This window comes from Neurospora crassa, linkage group IV (assembly GCF_000182925.2).
Source record: "Neurospora crassa OR74A linkage group IV, whole genome shotgun sequence".
Lineage (NCBI taxonomy): Eukaryota > Fungi > Ascomycota > Sordariomycetes > Sordariales > Sordariaceae > Neurospora > Neurospora crassa.
The window spans coordinates 4,338,691-4,362,897 of NC_026504.1; the positions used below are offsets into that span (position 1 = coordinate 4,338,691).

Consider the following 24,207-nt stretch of genomic DNA (forward strand, 5'->3'; position numbering starts at 1 on the left):
CGTCGGCCGGGTGAAAAATGGCTCAAAACGCACGCGCTACGCAATTCTTTCCGGCACTAGACATACTGCACAGATATGCACCCCGCCATGCTTCTCGATTCCCCAAATTCCAACCTTCGAAATTGTCAGTCAACCTGCATCTGGAACGTCGAAGTCTATGTACATTACTTTACGCGGCATGCGACACCGGAAGCGAGTGTGAGACAAAAGGAAAGAACTTTATATCTTGACTCAGCACCACCTTTTCTGGATACCGTATTGTAGAGCCTTTTCGTATCTCAGAATGTTGCGGTCCTGAGAACATCGACACACTCAACTACAGGGTTTCTACTCCGGAACCCAAGCCTGATGCCTTTCAGTTCTTTCGCTGATGTCCGTCATGGATCTCGAGTTGCCACATCCCGCGGGAATGGTTCGAGCCTTTCAAGTCTTTTGTTCACACCAATCACCACCTGCCTCCTCGTCAAATGTTTTACTATGTATGCATGTCACACAACACCGTCACTTGGTGTGGTAATAACAGTGGCATTCACCGACAGGGACCTCCCAGCTGGACTAATAATATAAGCATGTCGGACATCCCGAGTGCAGCCACACATTGTTCATTCACGAGGCCGTTGATGGTGTATCGAAATTGTTGCTTAAAGTCACTACAATCCGGCTGATAGAACTCTTTTGTGGGCACCCGGAACAAAAGGGTCGGTGGATGAGCGCAGGGAACTTCGCTCATTTAAGTACAGGGATACACTTTATAAATGTAGTTACGTAGTCAAGCTATATTTTGGGAGAAGGACCGAAACTACGAGTATCGATCGAGTGTCTGCGTGTTAGCACTCCCACCCTCGTCTCCGTCAACGGCACGCTCAGCGAGCCTACTCTGCGGATTGAAGATTTACTCATATCCTTGATGCCCAGCAAGCGATAAAAACCATCATGCTCCAGAATATTGAACAGAGACATAATCTGAACATGTTAGTCTCGCAACTTTATGGCTAGCTAATAGGGTTCTGTTACTTGACTTGACAGTGAAAATGTGCTGTAGAGGTAGTTTGCGCTTCCAGCGGTGCTTTTTTTTTTTTTTTTTCACTAGGTACAATATTCAGCTCAGACGCTCGGCCGAGGAACTTGGGTGTTATGGCACGGGAGGCCATGAGTGCGATAACAGTGAAACAACAAGACCGTCACGTAAGTTCAACTTCGATGTGGTCTGCGATTCGCAGCGAAGCATACCTTACCTCTATCCAGGCAGGTTGTTATCAGCTAAGGAACTAGGTGAGGTGCGTTTCACTTTCGGCATGTCCCGTCTACACGCAAATGACAGGCGTACTACTGTGTCCCCCATTGCTCCTTCCCCTTTCCTTCCATTCTAGTCTCTCCCAATAAGTAGCTAAACAACCTCTTCCATAATACCGTATGTCCTTCAGTTCGACGGCGCCTCCGACACATCAATCATATCATCCTCGTTTACGCCAACGACATATGTACATCTCCCCTGGTTCTCGTGAACCCGCTCTCTCTTATCAAGATAATCGTTCACCACGGCAAGGCTGATGTCCCGGGTAACCGTATTGGCAATGCTCCGTGCCCCCAGCTCCGGGATGTAGCCGTCCGTCGCCAACACTCTGCAAACCGAGTAGCTGCGTCGAACTTGGACGTTAATGTCCCCCACCAACCGAGCCTGGCTTGGTACGGTGCTCTCCTTGACTGGTTGAATTATCTCACGACCGAATTCCGCGAGAAGTCTGTCCGCCATTGCAGCTTGCTCGCAATGTGAGAAGGTCAGAAACGGGACAAATTCGGCAATTCGTCCAGAAAGTGGTGCCTTGTCGGGCAAAACCCATCATATGTTAGCATTTCTAGCTTAACAGGCCATCTCTTTGCAGACGCCGTTCGCATGCGTGGAATACACTCACTCCAAGTTTCTGTATGCTCTCTTTCTGTATCATCTTCGAGAGTTTTCTGATAAGCTTCTTTTCATTTTCTCCTGGCTTGTCCGAAAACAGGTCCTTTGCGTGCCTCTTGCAGAAGTCATGAATTATGTTGTCAAACACGTTTGTTGCGAGGATCCAGGTGGTCTTCGAACAGTCAAATTTGACTTGAGGGTTTTTACGGCTGGGAACGGTGCCTAAAAGTAGGTACTCATGAGTGAGTCAACAGCATGCCTGGTACCGAGAGGATAAGTTGCACATACCTTCATCGAAGGGTTTGAGGAGCGACTCTCGTACTTCTTCTTTTGTCTTTTCGAACTCGTCCAGAAAGACAATGCACTCCTGGGAGGTGTGGTTCTCCAGAAAGTTGCTGAGGGCAGAGCCGTTTTCCCACCCTTGGAATGGGTGAAAAGGACCCCAGAGATCTGTCTTATATCGCATACTGGTGCAATCGACCGTTTCCAAGTCTCTAGAGCTAAGTTTTCCAAGACTGCGAGCAAACTCGGTTTTGCCGTGTCCGCTCGGCCCGGCAAATAGAAGGACCACCGGTTTCGATTTCTGCTCCTCCTTCTGCTCCTGCTTCTGCTTTTGAAGCGCAAAGTCACTTCAACGGTTCAGCCAGGGTCAGCAAACATGGACTCCAAAGTAGGCACCCATAAACAGCCTCGAGTGTGGTGCTGGGTATAACGAAGACAACAGAATGTGAAAGATAAGATAGAAAGGGATATAGAATATGAGAAAAGCTCTAATACCTTATTAAGTGATCGATAACATGGGTAATTGCGGCTGTTTGACCTATGAGGTTGTAGTAGATGCCCAGTAGATTCCCAGCTTTGTGAAACTTGGCTACCTGGTTTTTTGCACCTGATAAACGCCCCAGAAAAGCGGCGCGATGAAGAAAGTATCGTTGCTCAAAGCGGAAGTTCAGAGTATCCGTCAGTCGCTTCCGCACATAGGGGCTACACCATTTCTGATGTTCACCAGCTATCTCACCAGACTCTTCAATCGGAGGACCATCATCCATAAGGTCTCGCGAGAGAGGCGTGTGGAAGGCTTCGGGAATGCAAGCCACAGATGCGCCAGCACTTAAAAGTGCTTTGAGAAGCGCCGTCGTGTCCGTTTCATACGACGTTCCGAGGATGATAGCGTAGGCAATGAGGGGAAACTTACTTTTTCCGTATGTAGTGTTGACGTCGCCTCCGTACTCTGCCCACATTCTTACCATCTCAACATTCCGACTCTGGACAACGTAGAACAATCCAGGAAATCCTTTAACCAGACCGTTCAACAGTTGGCAAGTCTTGTCAGGCCCCATTCGCTCCCGAAAGCGTGTAAGTTGACTGCGAATCACCGTACAGGATACGCCACGTTGAACATCGGCAACCAGCTTATCTAGGCTAAGGTCGTCGGTATCGTGCCCGTTACTTTCCGTAGAGGTAAATTCATAACACCGCAAATTCGTGCGATAGCGGGCGGAGAAGCCATCCTCATAGTCCATGGCGCTGCTGGATTTTTCGGGTACCTTTACTCGAGGAAGGTTGAAATCCCATTCGTCTTTACCGGGCTTCCAAGATCGATATCAACGTCAGTCATTCTGGCTGTATCCCGGTGTAGGGCTTGGTCTACTAGACAACCGTTGCGCCAGTGGCTTAACTCACCAGACAGGCAACGGCCTTGTGGATGTTGCCATTTGTTTTCTGCGGAACCAGTAGAATTGCTTAGTCGGGACCTTCAGTAATTGATGAGGTGGTGTTTACCTCCAGTAACCTGACCGCTTCGGCGTTCGTACACCCAGTGGCCTGCATGACCTGGATATTGGCTGGCATGTCTTTTAAAGAATCCTGTTCCAAAATCCAGACGGACCCGCAACCACGCCTAGGATGAGAAGTGCTGACAGCAGGTTTGTGATAATCAAAGCTGTCAAGGGTTGATGCAAATGATGATAAGCTAGAGCAGCTTGACGGCATGGTGAAGCGTTGCCCTGTAAGCACTTGGTATTAGCAACGGTAGGAGATGTTCAATTCCACAGAACTCGTTTTTATGCCTTACGTCAGTTCGTCATCACAGAAAACTAAAGAGGTGAGAGAAACAGACAAACGAAGATGGTGCCTACTACAAGGCACTGGGAAGGGCAATAGAAGACGGCGCGTACCTGGAAATGGCGAGTGCTCTGGTATGGAGATAGTCGGCACACTCGGGGGTCCTCATCTTTTCAAGACAAGCTCGCCATCACACTTAGCAGCAGCCATCGTAATCAATGGGCCTCACACATAGGCTCCACGTGGCGTTGTTGTAAAGACTGCAAACAGGAAGCCGATATCCCCTGCACTCTAAGAGCTGGGCCTCATGCATGACGACGACGTCAATGGAGAGAGGTTATTTCGGGACAGCTAACATTGCATATTTCAAACAGCTCAAGCAAGAAACCCCGTCGGGAGCTAGAGGTTCACTGATGTTGATATGGGATGGCCTCGAACTGCGTTTTACCTGAGGGTTGGAGATGAGCCGTTGGAGTTCTAGTAATTCGTATTTCCTTTGCTTCAGGTCTCAGTGTCATTGATGGACGGATCCTAATGGCGGGGTCGAGTGGGATGCGGGTGTCCACAGGATAACGGCTCGTTAGGACGCAAAAACCCGGAGGCTGGAGACTATAACACGGCGTGGCTTGTTAGTTGGTCCAATTTCTTCAAGGTACTCCTAAGCACACCAAACGAGCCTCTCTTCCGAATTGTCCTAACTCTACAAGGATTTAATGAAAGTGTTGGAACGCGCGATGAAGTCGGGGCCTATCACTTGCTGATTTTTATGGTGACAGGAAGGCAACAAAACGGGCCCAACAGTCTTTCCCAGGAGTCTGACGCCCAAACCAAGGTCAATGTGGTATAAAATCAACATCAGCATGTATACCCCGCGGCAGGTGCATCCAAGCGAACTAACGTTCTGTAACTTCATGACAGCAACATTACTTGCATGTGTTGACGTTGACCTGTGAAAGCATCTATGTAGTGTAGAGTGGGGTGGGGTTGAATTCACATGCACAGTTATGCTCTCCTCGCGATGACGTCAAGCATCCCGCTTAAATTCAGGAACCAGATCAAGCTCCAGCGAGAGGACTCGGAGTAAACAAAAGAAAAGCTTCACGCCGTTCATTTCATCGAAGACATTTGTGAACTAACCCCATGTCTCACAAGAAATCCGTCGCATATTCAGCAACATCTTCATCGACATAAACCGTCTTCAAGATGACGCTCGAATCGAGGGTCCAGAACCCCATCCTACAGCCGCTACTTTTCATCTTCCAAGTCATCCAGTTTGTGCTGAACAAGCTGCTATCACCCACACCTCCGAGTCCCAAGGCACGTCTTGGCCGGCCCAGAATCGCAGTCATTGGCGGTGGCATCACTGGTGTTACGAGTGCTGCCCACTGCGTCGGTCATGGATGCGATGTTCGGATCTTTGAGGCCGGAAAGGAGGAAAACATTGGAGGAATCTGGAGTGTAAGTGATCAAGTCAACAACGCGACGAAGCGACCACAATATCTGACCAGTTCTTCCTTCTCCTATCGTGCAGAGAGTAAACAACACCTCCGGCCTACAGATCCACTCCCTCATGTACCGCTTCCATCCCTCGGTAAACTGGAAGCAAGGCTACCCGGATAAGCAGCAAATTCTTTCCCAAGTCCGCGAGCTCTGGAAGCGTTATCGCCTTGACGAGCGCACCGTCTTCGAAACGCCCGTCACCAGCGCCCGCCAGCATCCCGAGACCAAGAAATGGATCATTAACAATGACGCCGAGACCTACGGCCAATTCGACGGCATAATCTGCGCCATCGGCACTTGCGGTCGCCCCAAGATCCCCCACATCCCCGGCATGGACTCCTTCCAGGGCGAGATCCACCACTCGAGCCAGCTCACCGGTAAGGCCGCCAAGGGCAAGACGGTGATCATCATCGGCGGCGGCGCTAGTGCCGTCGAGAGCATTGAATACGCTGTCGAGGAGGGCGCCGCTCAGGTATACGTCCTCGCTCGTTCCGAGAAGTGGATCATCCCCCGCAACCCTGTCGTCGACATGCTGCTGGCGCTCAACATCTTCGGCCAGGAGACCCGGTTCAGCTGGATTCCCGAATTCTTCCTTCGCAAGCTGTTCTACCGGGAGCTAGAGGATATTGCCCCGCCTTCGGGCAAGAAGGGGCTCTTCACCGACACGCCCATGGTCAACTCGGAGGTTATGAACCAGATTCGTAGTGGCAAGGTGAAGTGGGTGCGCTGCGACATTGACGGGTTTACCGAGAACGGAGTCAAGATCAATCGCCGCGAAAAGGGAACGAACCCCAAAGATGCGGGACAGACAGAGAAGATCAAGGGCGATATGGTGATCATGGCTACGGGATTCCAAAGGCCCAAGCTGGACTTCTTGCCCAAGGAGTGTCTGGAGGGGGACTACAAACCGCCCAACTGGTATCTGCAGACCTTCCCGCCGCAGTTCCCGACCGTGGCGGCCATCAACTGCACGTACATGAATGGTATCGGATCGGTGGGCAACTGGCACATTGGTATATACACGAGGCTGCTGTTGGTCTTCTTGCTTGATGACCGCGCTCGTCCTCGCACGTTCTGGATGAAGCGGTGGATCGACATGACGGCTTTCCTGAAGAGGAGGAGCCCCGTCGGACCGTTTGAATTCTTTACGTACCTCGAGCTCATGTGGTGGTTCTTCTTCTGCGTTGCTATCAACCCGTTCCGCTGGAAGTGGGCGTTCTTTGTCTTTTTTGGTCTGGGCGAGAACTTGCCTATGAAGGTGGTTGCGGCGGAGGAGAGACTCCGCAGCAGACTGCAGGCTAGGGAGGCAGAGGATCAGGGTAGCATGGCGAAGGGAGTGCGCCATGTGCGTGAAGAGGAGATTCGCGGGAGGACTATGCGTATCGTGACCTGAGTGTCGGGTGACAAAGGGTGCTGAACAAGGCTAAATGTCTCGTATCGGGACAGGCAGTGATGATGGGTGGTCAAGAAAGGTTGAGTAAAACGGTGTTGAGAAGAGAATTCAATTGGATTCCTTGATATGATGACCCGTATAGAGGGCCGACAACGACAATAAATAGAACAAAATTCAAAAGATGTGTTCTTAACCACCTCTTCACCTCTTCTTGCCCCTGTCTCTCCTGCCGCCCTCCATCACCTTGACTCTCTTCTGGAACCGCTCACCCATACCAAATCCACCGTCACCACTGCCCTTAGGTCCATCAGTGGTATCAAAGCCACGCTTCCTGCTCTTCTCCAACAGAGCCTTGGTCCCCCTGCGATCCCGGCCACCAGAGGTAAGTCTGTTGATACGGTCCACGCCAGCGCCAAGATCGCGCCAGTCCTCGCCACCAAACTGCATCTTGCTGCTGCGGCCTTCGAGCGCGCGCTGCCTGGCCTTGTCCTTCTTGCTCGCCGTCGGCAGACGCACAAAGTTGGTTTCTTCGTACGTGCGCCTCTCCTCCTCCACCTTGCGCTCCGCTGCCGTCTTGGTGCGCCGGCCAAAGTTGACAATGGTCGTACCGATGCTGGGCTCGGCCACAGGCGCCGTCGACATCTCGTCCGCAATGAACTCGTCGAGCGTCGCGCTCTTGAGCTGCTTCTTGTCGCCCGCGCGCTCGCGACGCTCCGTCGTTGTCGTCGGCATAACAGTCGGCGCAATGCGCGGAGGGCGGTATACGCCCGAGGCGTCGGTGGACTTGCCCACGCCGATCTTGGGCTTTTCTTCGCTGCCAGGGGCGCCGGAGTTGCGGACAAACGAGGAGATGTTGGGGCGGAATTGCAGGTCGGAAAGCTTCTGGCCCGAGGGAGCGGCTTCTTCCTCGTCGCCAGATTCAGCGGCCTCGGGCTCAGAGTCGGGCTCCTCGGCGGCCTTCGCAGCAGCCTCGGCTTGCTTGGCGCTGCGCTCAGCGTCGTCGGCGGCACGCAAAACCTTGTCGATCTGGTAGCGCAGCTTGTCCTCAAGCGGGCGGACACCCTTCTCCAGGTAGAGACGAAGCTCGACGAGCTTCTTGACCACCAAGTCGTCTAAGTCTTGGTCGTTCGATTCTCCATCATCGCCATTGTTCTTCTTCTTTTGGGAGCCGGTGCGGGCCTGGCGAAGCTTCAGCAGAATAAGAAAGACGAGGTTCTGGAGGTAGGAAAGAAGGAGCTCGTTCTTGACGTCGAGAAGAGAAATGCCGTCCTTGGGAGGGTCAACAGTCGAGAGCTTGGGGGCGAGTTCGAGGGTGGAGGTCAAAGACTTGGTAAGGGTGTCCAGCAGGGCTGGAAGGGTTGCCGGTGCCGCCATGTTCGTTACGGTTGAGGGATGTGTCTCGTACCGATGTCAATCTCGAGACAGGACCGTCGGTTTTTGGCTGGTGGTGATAAGGTCAGTGTCCCGTTGCGATCAGATGCAGAGAAATTCTTCTGGGGAACTTTTTTTTGCCTGCCGGTGCCGCCCTTGCCATGCCAAATGCACCTGAGTGGATAAGGTTCTGGGGGCTTGGCAAGGCGTGCAAGGGGTGAACGGACACTATGGAAACTCACTCGGCGGTCCCACATTCATCAGCTGCAGTGGCTCGTCCAAGACAAAATCAATGAGACCTTCAGGTTTTACTCAGTAGACGATCGACCAATTGCCCGTGGTCAAACATACCAGTCCGATACCGCTCATCGTAGTCATAAAAGTTCGTTGCAAATGTATGTTAGGGATTGGAATGATTCAAAGAATATCGGCCAGAGTTCATTGGGATATCTACATTCAAAAACTGCCTGAGAAACAAGTTCAAAGGTTGTAATGAAAACGCTTAGATGTGTAGAGGTAGTAAGAGTATAGGTACCCCAGGTACAATGCCAAAGGTCTCAACAATTTTGTCAGGGGCGAGGATGGGTTGGCCTTTGGAACAGAGGGGGCTATGATTGGTGTAATCTGTTGGCTCGATTCCGAGTGGGATTCCACGGCCAATGCGCTCTCCTGCGGCGGCAGTGCTTCCAACACAGCGCGGTGCTCTGTTCACAGCGTCCAGGTGTTGTTCAGGCTAGGTCGTCGACAAGGATTCCATTCATTGCATCCCTCCAGGTCTCTTGTCCATGCTGCCGCCCTAACGGGAGTTCCATATCACTTCAGACGGGAAGCTGTTCATCCTTTTTCATTTCTTTTCCCTTTCTTCTTTCCCACTGACAAACACAAAACACCAGCTGTTTTACTTGCAACATAGGTCCTAATCGACGCCAGTGACCTACCACCTTCCAACTAGTAAACACAGGCACATCCCTGAATCTTTATCTTCTCGATCCCTCATTCTTACCTTGACCTTGGGGAAACCGTCAAGGTTGTCGTTCCATTCCACTTGTACACTAGTTCTACGCCCTCGTTGCTCCCTCTCTCCCCGCTCCCGCCCCCCGGGCCCCGTACCTGTAGGCCCACTACAACCCACTGATCACAATATCCTGGTACCTTGAATCGGCCATTGTTACCAATTATACCCACGCAGAAGGTCCCCTCCGACACTCTCCCACGCCTCCTGAACAGCTCCCGGACATTTTCCCGACTCTCGGGGTTGCGGTGACATAGCTGGTAACTATCCACCCAGAACACCTCCCACAAGTACGTATCCGACTCCCGTCGTTAGTCCCCTCCTCAACCGCCATCATCAGCTACAGCCAGGCTAACCGGAATCTAAGGACCATTGTTATCAGCTTGGTAAACCTTAGCTCTATACAGTTATCCTATCGCCGGGCCGACGATGCAGCTCAAGAACCACGCGCCCTCCGGGGCGCTATTAGCTTCGCTGCTTGTAGCACCCCAAATCGCATCCGCTTTCTATCTTCCCGGTGTTGCGCCGACGACTTATAAGCCAGGCGAGCTGGTGCCTCTCTACGTAAACTCGATACGGCCGGTTGCCGCCCCCGATGCGCTTCTACACTCGGTCGTTTCCTATGACTACTACCAACCTCATTTCCAGTTCTGCCAGCCCGAAGGAGGGCCCAAGAGCGTGGGTGAGAGCTTGGGAAGCATCCTGTTCGGAGACAGGATCAAGACATCGCCCTTCGAGCTGAAGATAAAGCAAAACGAAACCTGCAAGATGCTATGTCCAACCACATACAAGCAAGGGGTTGCCTTTTACGTGAACGACAAGATTAGGCAGGGCATGAGCCTCAACTGGCTCGTGGACGGGCTTCCGGCAGGACAGAGAATCAAGGACGAGTTGACGGGCACCGAGTTCTATAACCCCGGCTTCCTCATGGGCCAGGTTGACGCGGAAGACCATGTTACCTTCAACAATCATTACGATATCCTTATCGAGTACCACGAGGTCAGCGGAAACCCAGATCAGCTTCGTGTTGTGGGCGTTTTGGTACAGCCAGAGTCCAAGAAGTACACCAAGGATGTTCCCAAGGAGAGCACCGATGTTTGTCTGTCGAACTTTGAACCGCTTGAGCTCAAGGAGGACGGCGAGACAAAGGTGCAGTTCACCTACAGTGTCTACTGGATTCCTTCCCAGACTGCTTGGGCAACTCGCTGGGACAAGTATCTCCACGTGTTCGACCCCAAGATTCACTGGTTCTCGCTCATCAACTCGGCCGTCATCGTCGTATTCCTCACCCTGACTGTCGTGTCCGTTTTGGTTCGTGCCCTGCGAAAGGATATTGCCCGCTACAACAGGCTCGACCAGATCAACTTGGACGATCTCTCTGGGACTTCTGCTCTCGAGGACGGTGTTCAGGAGGATTCCGGCTGGAAGCTCGTGCATGGCGATGTGTTCCGCACACCCTCCTACCCTATGCTCCTCTCCGTCTTTCTCGGTAACGGTGCCCAGCTCTTCGTCATGACTGGCTTCACCATCGCCTTTGCCCTTCTGGGTTTCCTCTCCCCGTCCAACCGTGGTTCTCTTGGCACCATCATCCTCTTCCTCTACACCATCCTCGGCTTCGTGGGTGGCTACACTTCTGCGCGCATCTACAAGTCCATGGGCGGCGAGAAGTGGAAGATGAACATCATCCTAACCCCCGTTCTGGTGCCCGGTATCGTCTTCGGCACCTTTTTCCTCTTGAACCTCTTCCTGTGGGCTAAGGAGTCCTCGGGCGCCGTCCCCTTCACGACTATGCTCGTCATCATCCTGATCTGGTTCATCATCTCGGTCCCGCTCTCCGTCACCGGCTCCTGGCTCGGCTTCCGCGCCGCCCCCATCGAACCGCCCGTGCGTACCAACCAGATCCCACGCCAAATCCCGCCCGTGACCACGTACTTGAAGCCAATCCCAAGCATGCTCCTAGTTGGCATCCTGCCCTTTGGCGCCATCTTCGTGGAGCTCTACTTCATCATGAGCTCCATCTGGTTCAGCAAGATCTACTACATGTTCGGCTTCCTGTTCCTGTGCTACGGCCTCATGATTCTCACTTGCGCCACCGTTACCATCTTGATGGTATATTTTTTGCTTTGCGCTGAGAACTATAACTGGCAGTGGCGCGCCTTTTTGGCGGCGGGTGCGAGCGCTGGTTATATTTTCTTAAACGCCCTTATCTACTGGGCCAGCAAGCTCTCGCTGAGCGGGCTTGCCGGCAGTGTGCTGTATATCGGTTATAGCGCGTTGATCTCGTTCCTCTTCTTCATCCTTACTGGTAAGTTGTTTACGCTTTCTCCAGACATGGTGCTGTTTGCTAACTGACAGGCAACAGGCTCGATTGGTTTCTTCTCCAGCTGGTGGTTCGTTCGCAAGATCTACTCTTCCATCAAGATCGACTAATCGAGCTTGGGGGAGGGTACGGGTACATGAACATGGAGGTTGAGTGGTTATCACCATTAGGAACGGGGTGGGGGTATGAGAGTTAGGCACACGCCGAAGGAAAACCTTGCTGTACAACACATAGGTAGAGTTGGACGGCTACCCTGATCTGGCTTAGAGAAAACAAAGGCGACTGGGGGTAATTGGGCGCGAGGATGGATGGTATCCTGATTTTTGTGTATCATCATATTTAGCCTTTTATTTAACCTTGGAAAGATCAACATTTGCTCGTGGGAGCAAGAGCTATATGTTCAATATCTCTTAGCTTCGCTGTCGCAGGCAACATATGGTTTCCAAATGATTCCAGTTCACCTGCAACGCCAATCTTGGGTATCAAGCAACGCCATTTTCCCCCCCAACCCTACCCACCCATCACCTCCACAGCCAGCCCAGAGTCTAGTCCTCATCATCATCATCGTCATCATCCATCCCATCCAAGAAAGTAAACTGACTCCTCCCACCACCACCTGCACTGGACGCCGCCGCGGCCGGGGCGCCTGCAGCCGGCCCCGAAATACTTCCACTCCTCTCTGCCTCCTCCCGTCTCGCCCTCTCCCTCTCCCTCGCCATCCTCTCGCGCTCCTCACGCATACGTCTCTCCTCCTCTTCCCTTTCCCGTATCGCCCGCTCCTCCGCCTCTTTCCTTGCCTCCTCTTCCTCTTTCTTTCTTCGCTCTTCTTCCTCCGGGTCATACCCCTTGGGGTCCACGGCCCGTGAAACCAGCGACTGGTAGGCGGCCATGCCGCCCATGCGTACCTTGTCCTCCGTCGGCCAGGGGTGGAATTGGTATCCTGTCAAGAGGTTGATGTGTGGTTTGAAGTCTTCGGGAAGGGCAGTTTGGTTGGCTGAAGGTGGAGGTGGCGGTTGGGAAAAAGGGGCTGTGGTTGTGGTGACAGGGCCAGGTCCAGAAGGGCCCGAAGCGGCGGGTGTAGGGGCCGCGCTGGCGGCGGGGGTGCCGGCTGCTGTTGCGGTTCCGCCGCCGCCACCGCCGGGCATGGGGGTTGGAGCTGCCGAGTCGATTTCCATTGGCTGGCCTCCTTGTCCTCCTGCTTGTTGAGATTCACTAGGTTCACTGTTATAAAGCAGGTGTGCTGGCGGAAGCGTGGTGCGACTTATACGCTTGGCGTAGTTGAGCAGCTCGTGCGTGGTGAACTGGTACTTGGGGCCGGTGGCAGGGTACTGCGTCGCGGGTGTGGATTTGACTTCCTTGCGCATGTTCCAGAGTCCGCCGATGATGTCCTTGGTTTGCTGGTCGAGCGAGGCGGTCTCTTGTCGTAGCTGGAGGATGCGCGCGTGGTTGTTTTGGTGGCGCTCGAGCTCTTTCAGGCCGGCGGCGAGCTCGCGGTCGGCGGCTACGAGGTCTTCGGCGAGCTTCTCGGAGGGGTTGTATTTGGCAATTGAGTCGATGAAGGTGGCGAGGGCCTTTTCTACCCGCTCGAAGCGGGTGTCGAGGTATTTGTCCATGTTATGAACGGGGTGTTTGGAGGTTCAGCGCCGTCGTTTTGCGCTGTGGTTGGGAGACCGCGGTGTCGTGTGTCTTCAATGATGGGCTCGGATCAGGAATGACGACGATGGAAGTATGGAAGTGAAAATCAATCGGATTTCCTTGGAACGATGTCGTCGTTCAATGCGGAAGCTAAGCGCGACCACGCTAATAGAAGTCTGCTGTCGCTATTAAGCAAACGGATCTTGAAGTGGAAAGATTCGGTCTCGGAGCTTGAAAGTCAACGGTGATGGATGGTGGGGCGTTTCAGTGCTGCGATACTAGAGGTGCGCGCCAGGCCTGTGACCACCACCTGCAGGGATGTAACTCTTAAAAGAGGATCCACTCTTCCCGTCGGCCCAAGCTTCAAGCTGCCGGCCGGCAAAGGCTCCATAGGTAACAAACTGCCCAAGTGAAGACTGCGAATCATCCAGCTTCTGATTGGTGCCTGAGGCCGCAAAGCGATCCCGGCTTCGTCCGGCAAAGAATCTCGCGCATCGCGGACCATCCAAAACCAGCTCCTAGTTCGAGATCTTGTTGCAGCCATTGAAGCACCAGCTTGCTCGATCTCGACGCTACAGCCAAGATGTTCGCCGTATGTGCCACGCAGCTCCCTATATGCCCCCGATTTTCCACTTCGAACAGCGTCGCATTTCCACGTTGCGACAAGCGATGCCCAGCTAGCTGAATCCCGCCGAACATGATCACCGCATGACGACAGAACATCATGGAGCTAACTTCGAGCCTCGCGAATTCAGACTTCCATCCTCCGCTCTGCGTACCCTGCGTACAAGAGCCCCTACGGCCCTAAGTAAGCGACCACCAAACGACGATCTCGCCCGCACAGCGACCGCCTACCGGCACGATTTGTACAGGCGGGAAAACAGCTCAGGAACAAGCTGCTGATGCGTCGGAATTAGGTACCAGTACCAGCCTCACATCGATGGCATCACTCCCAAGCAGCTCGTCAGAATGTAGGTCACCTTTCCGCGAATCGATTTGGTTTGGAGGTCGCTGGGAGCTATGGAGACTTTGGGATGGGAGCTTTGGGGGAGTTTTCAGAGGAGGGACCGATTCTTCAAAGTCCCAGGAGTATGGGTCAGCAAGATCGGAGTATAAGGGATCGGTGCGACAGTTCTGTTATGCCGAAAGAGAGGGCCACACGTTTGACTTTGGAGGAGCGGTCATGTTCTTGGGAGGACGTGGAACGGACCAAAACCGTGACCAACGGCTAACTGATTTCTATAGCCTCCCCACCGCCGCTGCTTGGACTGGTGTCGCCCTCTTCGCCGTCGTCTACTACGCTTCCGGCATTCCCCGTCTCCGCAGAGACGTCCTCCAGGTACAAAGAGCGCCCCCTGGTCCTAAGAGCATCGGTATCAGTTAACTAACCGCCACACACAGCGCATCCCCTACCTCGGCGAGAGGTACTTTGTCAACGAGATCCCTGCCTCTGACAACGTGAGTTTTATAACATTTCTCCGGCATATCAGTAAGACTGTAGCTAACACATGATAGCCGTTCTAAATTATCTCTTTGATACCACGGATGGCTTGGTGGGATTTAGGGGCGCTGGGGATTGTATGTTGTCTGGTTGGACAGCGCCTGTCGTATGACACGGCTTGTATAAGATAAGATACAGTATTTTATAGACGACTACACATCAAGCCACCGTACCCCTCCTTGTCGACAGTATGTGGGTGCCCATAGATCTGAAAGACGAGTTTTCGACTTGACATCAAATTCTAGAACGTTTTTGACATCAAACGTCCCGTAGCTCATGATGGGATGATGCGCACAGACCCTCTTGGGCCTCTATTCTAGGGGGTGGGGTCGTCATTAACAGCTCCTTGCCAAGACGCATCCTCAACACCAGTGAGATGTCCCGGATCACTAACATCTGTACAACCACGCCAACTACAACATCGATTTGCAAGAGGGAAACCTAGGTAGTAAGCTTCGTCTCCTTAGCATTCGGGCTTCTACCTCACTGGTGTCATATCATCCTATGTTCACGAGGATATGACGTCCGCTCGTTTCTCATTTCAATCCTCAATTTCTTCATGATGGATGCTCTACGTGTCCTCCTGGAGACCTCCACGTTCAACGAGGTGCTGAGAGGGCTGGCCATCTCAATTCTTCTGGCCAAGCTTACCCAATCTACAACAAGCAGCTCGAAATCCCAGGGTTCTACCTTCATCACAGCCAGCGGCTTTATTCTGATTTACTTTTTCGCCCGCTCGTGGCTGGCTCTCGTAAACCACTATGCCCCTGAGCCTTATCTGGTAAGAAACCCCCGTTGGCTACGGAATAGGTTCAGTCACTAACATCCCACCTGCAATAGGACGAAGTCTTCCACATCCCCCAAGCCCAAACATACTGCGAGGGCCGCTACCATGAGTGGGACAACAAAATCACCACTCCCCCGGGACTGTACCTCCTCTCCGTAGGTTGGCACAAACTCGTGCGTCTGGTCGAGTGCACTCCATCTTCACTGCGCTCCAACAACCTCGTCGCCACCCTCCTCATAGCCCTCATTGCTCTGTCATGTCGACGAAGGATCGAGGCCCAGACTGCGGTTGGGATAGAAAAGAGTGCTGTTTCCTTTTACGCTTATCATACCGCCATCAACATTGCTCTGTTCCCCGTCATTTTCTTCTTCTCGGGGCTCTACTACACAGACGTCGCGTCGACTCTGGTGATGTTGGTGGCATATTGGAATCACTTGAACCGGGTGGCTTCTCATTCCGAGAAGCCGGGGTTTCTCAATGGTCTTTGGACTGTTGTCTTGGGCGTCGCCGCGCTCTTTATGAGGCAGACGAATGTTTTCTGGGTGGTGGTGTACATGGGCGGTCTGGAGGCTGCGCATGTGGTCAAGGGACTGAAGCCAAAGCCTGTTTCTAAGAATGACACTCCGGACTTCGTTTTAGAAAACATCCGAGATTCCTTCGGTTTTTGGTTGAGGAGGTATGCGGTGGGAGATGTGCATGATCCACCGGTTGATATGGCCTGGCCTGACGGTATGCCTACCCACTCTGCCTGCACCTGAAGGAGGAGGATGATGCTGATGCTATCTTTACAGATTGGGCGTTGTGTCTCTTGAGTATCGGCATTGCTGCTCTTTGCAACCCGCTCAGGGTGTTGAGACAGGTGTGGCCTCATATCACCATCATGGGCCTCTTTGCTGGGTTCGTGGCTTGGAATGGGGGTGTGGTACTTGGTTTGTCCCTCTTTACCTCGACATTGGTGAACCACTGGATCCTAACCAACTTGTAGGAGATAAGTCCAACCATATCGCCACGATCCATCTTCCCCAGATGCTCTACATCTGGCCTTTTTTTGCCTTCTTCTCTGCCCCTCTTCTCATCCCCCGCGTTCTTTCTACCCTAGCAGATCTCATCACTCACGCCAGAACTCCCACGCCTTCACACACAACTACCAAAGACCCAGGCCGCTCCTCATGGAGATTTACCAAACCATCAATCACATCCAAGAAATCCTCAACAACTAAACCACCCCAAAGATCAGGCCCAACCCCCGCCTCCTCCTCCTCCTCCTCCTCCTCCTTCTCCCCTGACACGAACTCATCAGGCCGAGGCTTCCGCTTCATCCTCGACTTGGTCCTCTCCCGCAAACTCTACTACCCGTTCTACCTCCTCGCCACCATCCTCCTCTCCGCCGCCATCATCCACTACAACACAATCATCCACCCCTTCACCCTCGCCGACAACAGGCACTACATGTTCTACATCTTCCGGTACACCATCCTCCGCTCCTCTTTGGTTCGCCTCGCCCTCGTAGCGGCCTACACTTTGTCGCGATGGCTCATCTGGAAACGGCTCGAGGGGAATAATCCTCCTTTGCGAGATCTTGCGGGCGAGACGGGCCTGAAAATTACGAAGAATAAGCTGGGGTGGAGGGATGAATTTTCTGCATCTCCTTTTGTTACTCAGGACTTTTACGGCCCCAAGACGATAAAAACTGACGAACAAAAGAACATAAAGGACAAGCAGAAGGAAGTAGAAGAAGAAGAAGAAGAAGAAGAAAAAGAAGATTGGCTCATTGGCGGCGCCTACACAACCCTCTCCCTCTCCTCTACCCAACCTAGCCCCGCCACTTCCTCCCCGCCCACCTCCACCGTTCTTCTCTGGCTTTTGACCACCACCCTGTCTCTCGTCACTGCACCCCTGGTCGAGCCAAGATACTTTATCTTGCCGTGGGTGTTTTATCGGTTGTTGGTACCTGCTATGCCGGTGTCTTCGTCTCTTGTTTCGTCTTCTTCTTCTTCTTCCTTTGCATCTTCTACCACTGAGAGCGGCAACGGCGATGGAAATGATGCTGCCACTGCGGCGCGACAGCAACAAAACGGGAATGGAAAAAGAGGGCTCCTCTGGAATATCATCCGCAGAACCGACGCGGCGTTGGCCCTAGAGACGGTCTGGTTTCTAGCCATCAACATTGGGACCATGTACATGTTCCTCTTCAAGCCGTTTTACTGGAAGACTGCCAGTGGGGAGATGTTGGATGGCGGGCGGTTACAGAGGTTCATGTGGTGATTTATTTATTCTCTTGTGGTCATTCTTCTTGGATGCTGCTTGACTCAAGATGTATCTATCTGCCTCTGTTATCAGGTCAGCCGTGAATTCCAGGTGTAATCACACACAGCCTGTGTGAGTGGGATAATGCTCAAAAAAAAAAAAAAAAAAAAAATGTAGTGGTAATTTTGGCACTCTCAAAGAGGGCCAAAATGTTACAAAATAAACAAGATAGAATGAAGAACTGAGATTGTTCCGGAGTGAGATATACCAAACGGCGTCATTGTGCTTTTTTAGTGCAGTCTTACAACACCCTCTAACGGTGCTTATGATAACTGATTGAAATACAAAGTGCTGTTTATACACGCCGATAGCATTTTGATAACATATAGCATAGCGTAAAGTGTGATTGTAGCTGATTGCCCCCGTTTCCAAATATAATGTTTTCCTTTGCCCCTTCACCTAACGCCACCTTTGAATATCTGATAGAAGAAAAAACCGTTTGACGCCCCCTGTAACAACATTCTGTTGAGACGTCCTGACCACCCTGCAGTGTACTGCTTCGACGAGGTCTATCCCATATGTCCATGCTATGTCCGTGTCGCTATGTGTATGCGTGTGTGTGTGTGTGTGTGAGGTCGTATTTTGCTGTTGATTTTTGCCCTGTCGCCGGAAAACGTTCTTATATGGCACGAACCAAAAAAGGCCACGGGGGCTTTCACTACTGGTGCCGGCGGACAAGATGTCGACATCCTTCTCTTTTCTCTTTTCTCTTTCAAAGACTCAATCGATCCAAGCTCAACCTATCCCCACTCCTAATTCGCCGTACAACACCTAATTTGAAGAACTTTTCTTCGCCTGTTGCTGTCCTTCCCCCAATGTATAGTTTTTCTGCGCCGGACACCTCGCGGAAGCCCTCACTGCTGCTGTCACTCCCTCTCCTCCTACTGTTGTGATGGTGATGACGATGGTGTCGGTTCCCTTCTGGAATGGGTATACCCGAGTGATTCGAGCGCGGTGACAGAGGAAGTTGTCCCATAACACCACCTTCGCGCCCAGGCGGAGAGCTTGATGACGATGCTTGGTTGCTCGAGGATGTAGTGATTGTGCGCGGCGTCGCTACAGTGCCGGCGGAGTTCGTGGGATTCGCTTGGGCAGTCGCGCCGCCTGGCGCCGTCGCTGTGGCATTCTTGTTGGGTTGTTGACCATTGTAGAGCGAAGAAGGTGGTTGTTGGCGGAAGGCGGCGAAGAAGGTAGACAGGAAAAAGGGACGCTGGGACGGCATGGTGGATGGCATTCCAATTTGGAACCAGAACGTCGCTGGCACGACTCCCGAATGTTGTGTCTAAACGGCGGATATGAGGGTTTGGAGGTGAGGAATATGTTGTGTGTCCCTAGAATATTACGGTTTGTGGTGATTTGCGTGGGACGAGAAATGTTTGTGGGAAGCGAGGCGGCTGCTATCGGAAACGATTGCTGGACCGGCGAACCAGAGGCCCGAGATGCGAACGGCAAGATGTGTTGGTCTGCCCGAAAATGGCGACGAGTTGTCGACCTGGTGCGGGACGTCCTACACGTTGCAAGCCCTTTCGATGTCTCTCCTCTTGACCTGCCCTTTTTCAAGTAGGGTAATTCCTGACGTCGGTCCTGGTGTCCGAGCCCTTGGCCTTGGAGCCCCAGGTTGCGCCGTGCGGTGGGCTGGGCTGGGCTTGGCTTGGATGGAACGATCCCCGCAGAGTTTCCCTTTTGAGCGTGTTGGGGGTTGGAGTTGGATTAGGAAGTTGGGAAGTTGTCGCTTTACATACAGCTGCTTATATCGGTGGTGGTACAAGTAGATGGAACCTGGAAGTGTCAATGGCGGCTGCAGTATGTAGGTGGTGGACAGCAAGGTTCTCGCGATGCTAGTCTATTTCGGTTCGACGGATCATTCAATCACTTGACGCGCTGGTAACAAGGGGCTGATTCGCGGTCATCGAGATTCCAAGGGCAGCAAGGGGGTTATGTAATTACACAGATACTAAAGCGCAGAAAGCTGTGGAGTAAGGCAGACAAAAGAAAGCGCAGAGCTGAGAGGAAGCCGAGTTGAGGTATGACGAAGGCCGGGCTGGGAACTGGAAATGCACGAATGACGGATGGACAAGAAGCGATCGCACGAAACTGGGGAATGGGCGGCGGACGGAAGGAGGGAGGATCTTTGGGCGGCAGCCAGGCAAGCGACAACAAGCGACGACTTACTTGCCTCCTGCCGTCCAAAGCCGACCGACCGACTTTCTCAACCTCGTTTGAACGCAATGTTCCTCGGCTGCCTGTGGAGGCCTTTGAGTGTAAGTGTTAGTGCATACGCCTATTTCTCCCCGGATATCGACAGCTCGCTAGCAGATATACGGTCGTTATTTAGATGCTACACTAGTACATTACATACATTACACTACTGTGTACACATCCAAGCAGGATTGAGTCGGAGAGTCCGGGTCGGTTAATCCCGGAACATTCTCCACTGAACTCAGTAATGAAAGGGTGCCCATTGGTCACAGTGCTGCATGACCGTGAAAGAGCGGTGGTCATTGGTTGCGCTTTGATCCACAACGGTCCATCTGCACCTCCTGGGATTTTATGCGGGGGAATGGAATTCTGGAGAGGAGACGCTGACACATCGTTTTGTTTCCTTTTGCAACCACTCTTGAAACCAACAACACAAGGCGACATGCTGATGCCGTCTACTTCCCTCTCGACACTTTCAATTCACTCAGATCACCAAAGGGTCATCAGATACAACTATCCCAATGCGTACTGTCGCGCACGTGGATCTAGCGGTTGACACTCGCAAATATTTGACGTTGTTGATATATAATCTAAAGGTAAAAAGATACAAGAAAAGAAGAGACTACACTGCACGTGAGTGGAAGTCAAGGTCTTCTATGCGATACCATGGCACCGCCATGACCCCCCTACAACCTCTTGTGCTAGTCGAAACGAAGCCTTTTAACCAGACCTTACTCATACGAACCATGTACGATATGGCGGTCGGTTCGAACTTAGGCGGACAACAAGGCTTGTCTTTCGGCGGCGGTGCTGCATTGAAGATGGCTTTGGTCAGCTGCCATGACTCTCTGTCACAGATCAGGGCGAAACTCACATGGGAATCACGTATCCGTGGCGCGGGTTGGCCGGGAGCTTGTAGTTCTGCGTCTTGATATAGTGACCGGTGGTAATGTCGTTAGTCTCGAACGGCATATATCCGGATCCCCTGGTGTTGTTGTCGATCCAGACATGCCACTGTTAAAGGACAACGAGTTAGCACAACCACCGGAACAGTCAACATGTCAACAAACGAGTATAGCCGAGCGCACGCACCTTGCTGGGGGTCTTGTTGTCCCTGAAGATCAACGGTCCCTCACCAGATGGCATATCGCCCTGTCCGATGTTCTCCGAGACCTTCTTCCATTGTCCCGACAGTCCGTTGTGCGACACGTTCTCCTGGATCAATCCGTTGGGTCCGTTCTTGGTAATCATGTAGAAAGCTCCGTTGTCGCCGGCAGTGATGGTGACATCCATGCCGTATCCTACGAGGTACTCTTCCGCCTTGGTGAAGGTCACGAAATCATTGGTATAGCAACGGAGGATCTTCCAGCCGGCCGAGATGCCGTTGCCGTTAGACATAACGCTCGAAGTCCAGTACACCATGTAGGCGTTACGCTCGGGGTCCCAGATGGCATCGGGCGCCCAGGTCATGCCGGCATTGTCGGGGGATACCTTGGCGAGGCGGGGGCCAGACCAGTTCTTCAGGTTGGTGGACTCCCAGACGACAATGGACTTGGAGCCCTTGGTTTGCATGTCGGTGTTGGACCAGCCGCCTGGCAGACCGTTGACTTTGAGGTCCTGGGGCAGAGTGTCAGTGGCTGTGGGTTCTGCTTAGGATGGATGGTGAGAAACGTACAGTGGCAATGATCCAAAACTTGCTTCTATCCGGAGCAGCGATCAATGAAGGGTCGCGAATGCCCTTGGTACCGACGTTGCTGGTCAGGAAGGGTTGACCATTCTTGAGCGTTGTCCATTGAGTGGGATCATTGTTGTTGCTGACAGCCATACGGATCTGCTCGCCGTCGGAGGTGCCTTCGCCTGTGAACTAGGTGATTGTCAGTTCTTGAACTTGGCCTTTCCCAAGGCACAAGAGTACGGCAGAAAAGGCTGACTCACGTAAACATAGGCATAGTCGGTGAAGCTGGTGTCTGTGGACCTGATGTCACATGGGTTCGCGGCTGGGGCGGCCCAGATGGGCGACAGCAGGAAGGCCCAGGAGAGATAGGCGGAGGCTCTCATCGTGAGTGTCTAATGTCAGCTAAGTCCGGTTCTGTTGTGAAGTGGCTGATGATGCTTTGACTCCAGACACAGGCCATCGCTGACATCTTTATACCAACGAGTTCCCAGCAACCGCTCCGACCAAACCTCACTTATCGAATCAAGGTAACATCTGCCGAAATTTGAGGTGTTGTTCAGGAGGTAAACAACACCTGACCTAGGCGCGCGAATGACAACCAGGGCTTGTTTGAAGCTCCTCGCCATGCCTTGTCTCCTCACTGTTTGACGTGCCAAGAAGAACCACTCGCTCGGAGCTTGTTTGAAACATTGCCTATTTGGGACACGAGACATTACTGTATACTACCTCACCAGGGGTCGTTTGAGGCTACTCGCGATGCCTTGGCGCCTCCTGGTTCGGGGTGCCAGGAAGAATCACTCCCACCGCTCGGAGCTGTCCGAAGAAATGGCCTATTTGGGACACGAGACGTCACCCTACTGCCTTTCCAGAAGGATATTTCTCCGGACGTCCCGTTAGACTCTTTTCGGGGCGTGCTCGGTGTATCCGTAGGGCTTAGAAATGGAAATCTGGAGACCTGGAGGAATGTGGTTTGGGGGGACTTTCGAGGTAAATTGGCAGGACGGGTCTAATGCCTGCCCCCCGTCACTTGCCTGGTGTGTCCCTTAACAGTTTCTCGCCATTTCTCGGGAGGCTGTCGTTAGAGATGATAACTTGGCAATCGAAACTACTCCACGATCTGTGGTGGGCGTGGTGTGGTTGGTTCAAAAAGTCTTGGCGGGTCAAAGCTTCAGAAGGTCATTTCTGTTCAGGACCTTCCGACTTCCGAGGTGCGGGAGACTGACTGCCTTTTCTGAAACGCGACCTTTTGTGCAGGCAGGCCGATACTGGTTCATCAAGACCTCTGGTCAACTTGTCTAGGCGTTTCAACAAGTTCGCATGAATATGTCAAATTAAGTAATGATCCCCTATTCTTGACTATGACCCTGTATACATACTTTGGTAGCATCTTGGCGTTCAAGATGGGGTTGCATGTGTCCTACATACTCGGGGTACAGATTAGACGACGTTCTATGTCTTCTTTCTGCCGAGACATTTCCGAGCGGCCATTTTATGAGCAGGGTAGGGAATAAATCAAACAAATCAAATCTGACCCCAGATTTGGATTTGAATAGAGGGTAAATTCACACATTACTTGAAAAGTAGGGAAATCGGATTCGAATTTGACGGATTTGAGCACTCAAATCCTCGGATTACACAATTGTTCCGAGCCCGGCCCCCTATAACCGCTATACTATGTACTTTATATGCTCACATACCCAAAATTATAGGGTTACCTTACGCCCGATGTGAATGATTTTGACAAATCCTCAAGCCCGGAGACCCCAGATTTGGGTTTGCAAGCCCCTTTCCGAGGTGGATTTGCCCCCTTCTACAAGTGGATTTACTCGGATTTAGATTTGGAAGATTTGACTTGTTCCCTACCCTGCTTATGAGTGCGCCGAACACGCCCTCGACATCCTTCCATGTTCGCAGCAGGCAACTGGTGGAAGATCTAGGATTTTGACCTCTTGTCAGGAACAGTGATTGGCGCGCTTTTGTTCTTCGGTGTTTTCTTTTATTTGATCAAGTTAAGGATTTAAAGTTTTGGTACCGGCCCTTCAACTACCGATAAGGTTGAAGCCGTCTTCCAAGAAGAACTTGGCCGCTCATTGATCGGTAACAGATCTCAACCGGGATATCGGGCCACCTTCGCGGGATGTAGGGCTAAATCCCGGTGCATTGCCCTCAAAAGAGTCAAATCCTACTCTCGCAAGCTCCGAGATTCGTGACCGAAAGCGTACATGATGCCACGAGCAGCACATCCTCGAAACATGTGTTGATACGAAGGTCCGAGGATGTCAAAGGCAAGATCGGATACGAATACACAAGGCTACGATCATCGAGCGAAGGCCATGTTGCAGCGGTAGCAATGACGGAGACCATTATGCCATACGTTGTGTAAGGCGCAGCGCAAGGGGAAGGGGGCTTCAACGTCCTTTGTGCACTCGTCTCGAAGACCGAATGAGAAAGAACTGCTCTCTAACGTTTGCATTCTGTCAGCCATGTAGGTTCATTACCTGGGACGATCTTGTTCTTGAAGTTGAGGACATTCTCATGTT

At 52.3% G+C, this 24,207-nt stretch overlaps 9 protein-coding genes across 9 annotated transcripts; 4 read left to right on the forward strand and 5 right to left on the reverse strand.

Annotated features, from left to right (window-relative positions):
• Positions 1–1,331: 1,331 nt before the first annotated feature.
• Positions 1,332–4,641, reverse strand: NCU07333 (hypothetical protein). Its single transcript, XM_957398.2, has 7 exons — positions 4,081–4,641; positions 3,686–3,909; positions 3,587–3,625; positions 2,681–3,492; positions 2,192–2,532; positions 1,914–2,125; positions 1,332–1,822 (listed from the first exon to the last, which is right to left on the reverse strand). Exons 2-7 carry the CDS (start codon positions 3,893–3,895, stop codon positions 1,421–1,423), a joined length of 2,016 nt encoding a protein of 671 aa, XP_962491.2. The 5' UTR covers positions 3,896–3,909; positions 4,081–4,641; the 3' UTR covers positions 1,332–1,420.
• A 417-nt stretch (positions 4,642–5,058) lies between these two features.
• On the forward strand, positions 5,059–7,090 carry NCU07332 (hypothetical protein). Its single transcript, XM_957397.2, has 2 exons — positions 5,059–5,425; positions 5,499–7,090. Exons 1-2 carry the CDS (start codon positions 5,171–5,173, stop codon positions 6,858–6,860), a joined length of 1,617 nt encoding a protein of 538 aa, XP_962490.1. The 5' UTR covers positions 5,059–5,170; the 3' UTR covers positions 6,861–7,090.
• On the reverse strand, positions 6,955–8,391 carry NCU07331 (U3 small nucleolar ribonucleoprotein Lcp5). The gene has a single exon (XM_957396.2). The coding sequence runs from the start codon at positions 8,232–8,234 to the stop codon at positions 7,062–7,064; it is 1,173 nt and encodes a 390-aa protein (XP_962489.1). The 5' UTR covers positions 8,235–8,391; the 3' UTR covers positions 6,955–7,061.
• Positions 8,392–8,937: 546 nt separating this feature from the next.
• On the forward strand, positions 8,938–13,328 carry NCU07330 (endosomal integral membrane protein). The gene is made up of 3 exons (XM_957395.2): positions 8,938–9,533; positions 9,611–11,548; positions 11,606–13,328. Exons 2-3 carry the CDS (start codon positions 9,673–9,675, stop codon positions 11,671–11,673), a joined length of 1,944 nt encoding a protein of 647 aa, XP_962488.1. The 5' UTR covers positions 8,938–9,533; positions 9,611–9,672; the 3' UTR covers positions 11,674–13,328.
• Positions 11,870–13,615, reverse strand: NCU07329 (hypothetical protein). Its single transcript, XM_957394.2, has one exon. The coding sequence runs from the start codon at positions 13,174–13,176 to the stop codon at positions 12,109–12,111; it is 1,068 nt and encodes a 355-aa protein (XP_962487.1). The 5' UTR covers positions 13,177–13,615; the 3' UTR covers positions 11,870–12,108.
• Positions 13,616–13,641: 26 nt separating this feature from the next.
• NCU16844 (hypothetical protein) lies at positions 13,642–14,954 on the forward strand. The gene is made up of 6 exons (XM_011396118.1): positions 13,642–13,790; positions 13,954–14,006; positions 14,116–14,169; positions 14,444–14,537; positions 14,600–14,656; positions 14,714–14,954. Exons 1-6 carry the CDS (start codon positions 13,782–13,784, stop codon positions 14,720–14,722), a joined length of 276 nt encoding a protein of 91 aa, XP_011394420.1. The 5' UTR covers positions 13,642–13,781; the 3' UTR covers positions 14,723–14,954.
• Positions 14,955–15,070: 116 nt separating this feature from the next.
• On the forward strand, positions 15,071–17,996 carry NCU16845 (alpha-1,2 glucosyltransferase alg-10). Its single transcript, XM_011396119.1, has 4 exons — positions 15,071–15,480; positions 15,540–16,215; positions 16,278–16,415; positions 16,472–17,996. Exons 1-4 carry the CDS (start codon positions 15,259–15,261, stop codon positions 17,749–17,751), a joined length of 2,316 nt encoding a protein of 771 aa, XP_011394421.1. The 5' UTR covers positions 15,071–15,258; the 3' UTR covers positions 17,752–17,996.
• NCU07327 (hypothetical protein) lies at positions 17,962–19,891 on the reverse strand. The gene has a single exon (XM_957392.2). The coding sequence runs from the start codon at positions 19,025–19,027 to the stop codon at positions 18,506–18,508; it is 522 nt and encodes a 173-aa protein (XP_962485.2). The 5' UTR covers positions 19,028–19,891; the 3' UTR covers positions 17,962–18,505.
• A 672-nt stretch (positions 19,892–20,563) lies between these two features.
• Positions 20,564–22,996, reverse strand: NCU07326 (hypothetical protein). The gene is made up of 5 exons (XM_957391.2): positions 21,928–22,996; positions 21,668–21,856; positions 21,085–21,609; positions 20,867–21,006; positions 20,564–20,802 (listed from the first exon to the last, which is right to left on the reverse strand). Exons 1-5 carry the CDS (start codon positions 22,048–22,050, stop codon positions 20,766–20,768), a joined length of 1,014 nt encoding a protein of 337 aa, XP_962484.2. The 5' UTR covers positions 22,051–22,996; the 3' UTR covers positions 20,564–20,765.
• Positions 22,997–24,207: the final 1,211 nt, after the last annotated feature.

Bases quoted from the DNA above. Each gene is read 5' to 3' on its own strand.
- NCU07330 (XM_957395.2), top strand. From the start codon at position 9,673: ATGCAGCTCAAGAACCACGCGCCCTCCGGGGCGCTATTAGCTTCGCTG. The intron at 11,549-11,605 runs GTAAGTTGTTTA...GACAGGCAACAG, and splicing joins CCTCTTCTTCATCCTTACTG to GCTCGATTGGTTTCTTCTCC.
- NCU07331 (XM_957396.2), bottom strand. From the start codon at position 8,234: ATGGCGGCACCGGCAACCCTTCCAGCCCTGCTGGACACCCTTACCAAG.
- NCU16844 (XM_011396118.1), top strand. The intron at 14,007-14,115 runs GTAAGCGACCAC...CGTCGGAATTAG, and splicing joins AAGAGCCCCTACGGCCCTAA to GTACCAGTACCAGCCTCACA. The intron at 14,538-14,599 runs GTACAAAGAGCG...CGCCACACACAG, and splicing joins TCCGCAGAGACGTCCTCCAG to CGCATCCCCTACCTCGGCGA.
- NCU07329 (XM_957394.2), bottom strand. From the start codon at position 13,176: ATGGACAAATACCTCGACACCCGCTTCGAGCGGGTAGAAAAGGCCCTC.
- NCU16845 (XM_011396119.1), top strand. From the start codon at position 15,259: ATGATGGATGCTCTACGTGTCCTCCTGGAGACCTCCACGTTCAACGAG. The intron at 15,481-15,539 runs GTAAGAAACCCC...CACCTGCAATAG, and splicing joins ATGCCCCTGAGCCTTATCTG to GACGAAGTCTTCCACATCCC. The intron at 16,216-16,277 runs GTATGCCTACCC...CTATCTTTACAG, and splicing joins TGATATGGCCTGGCCTGACG to ATTGGGCGTTGTGTCTCTTG.
- NCU07326 (XM_957391.2), bottom strand. From the start codon at position 22,050: ATGAGAGCCTCCGCCTATCTCTCCTGGGCCTTCCTGCTGTCGCCCATC. The intron at 21,857-21,927 runs GTGAGTCAGCCT...ACAATCACCTAG, and splicing joins CCGACTATGCCTATGTTTAC to TTCACAGGCGAAGGCACCTC. The intron at 21,007-21,084 runs GTGCGTGCGCTC...GTCCTTTAACAG, and splicing joins ACAACAAGACCCCCAGCAAG to TGGCATGTCTGGATCGACAA.
- NCU07333 (XM_957398.2), bottom strand. From the start codon at position 3,895: ATGCCGTCAAGCTGCTCTAGCTTATCATCATTTGCATCAACCCTTGAC. The intron at 2,533-2,680 runs GTATTAGAGCTT...GAACCGTTGAAG, and splicing joins GTTATCGATCACTTAATAAG to TGACTTTGCGCTTCAAAAGC. The intron at 1,823-1,913 runs GTGAGTGTATTC...TTGCCCGACAAG, and splicing joins AGAGCATACAGAAACTTGGA to GCACCACTTTCTGGACGAAT.
- NCU07332 (XM_957397.2), top strand. From the start codon at position 5,171: ATGACGCTCGAATCGAGGGTCCAGAACCCCATCCTACAGCCGCTACTT. The intron at 5,426-5,498 runs GTAAGTGATCAA...CCTATCGTGCAG, and splicing joins ACATTGGAGGAATCTGGAGT to AGAGTAAACAACACCTCCGG.
- NCU07327 (XM_957392.2), bottom strand. From the start codon at position 19,027: ATGCCATCCACCATGCCGTCCCAGCGTCCCTTTTTCCTGTCTACCTTC.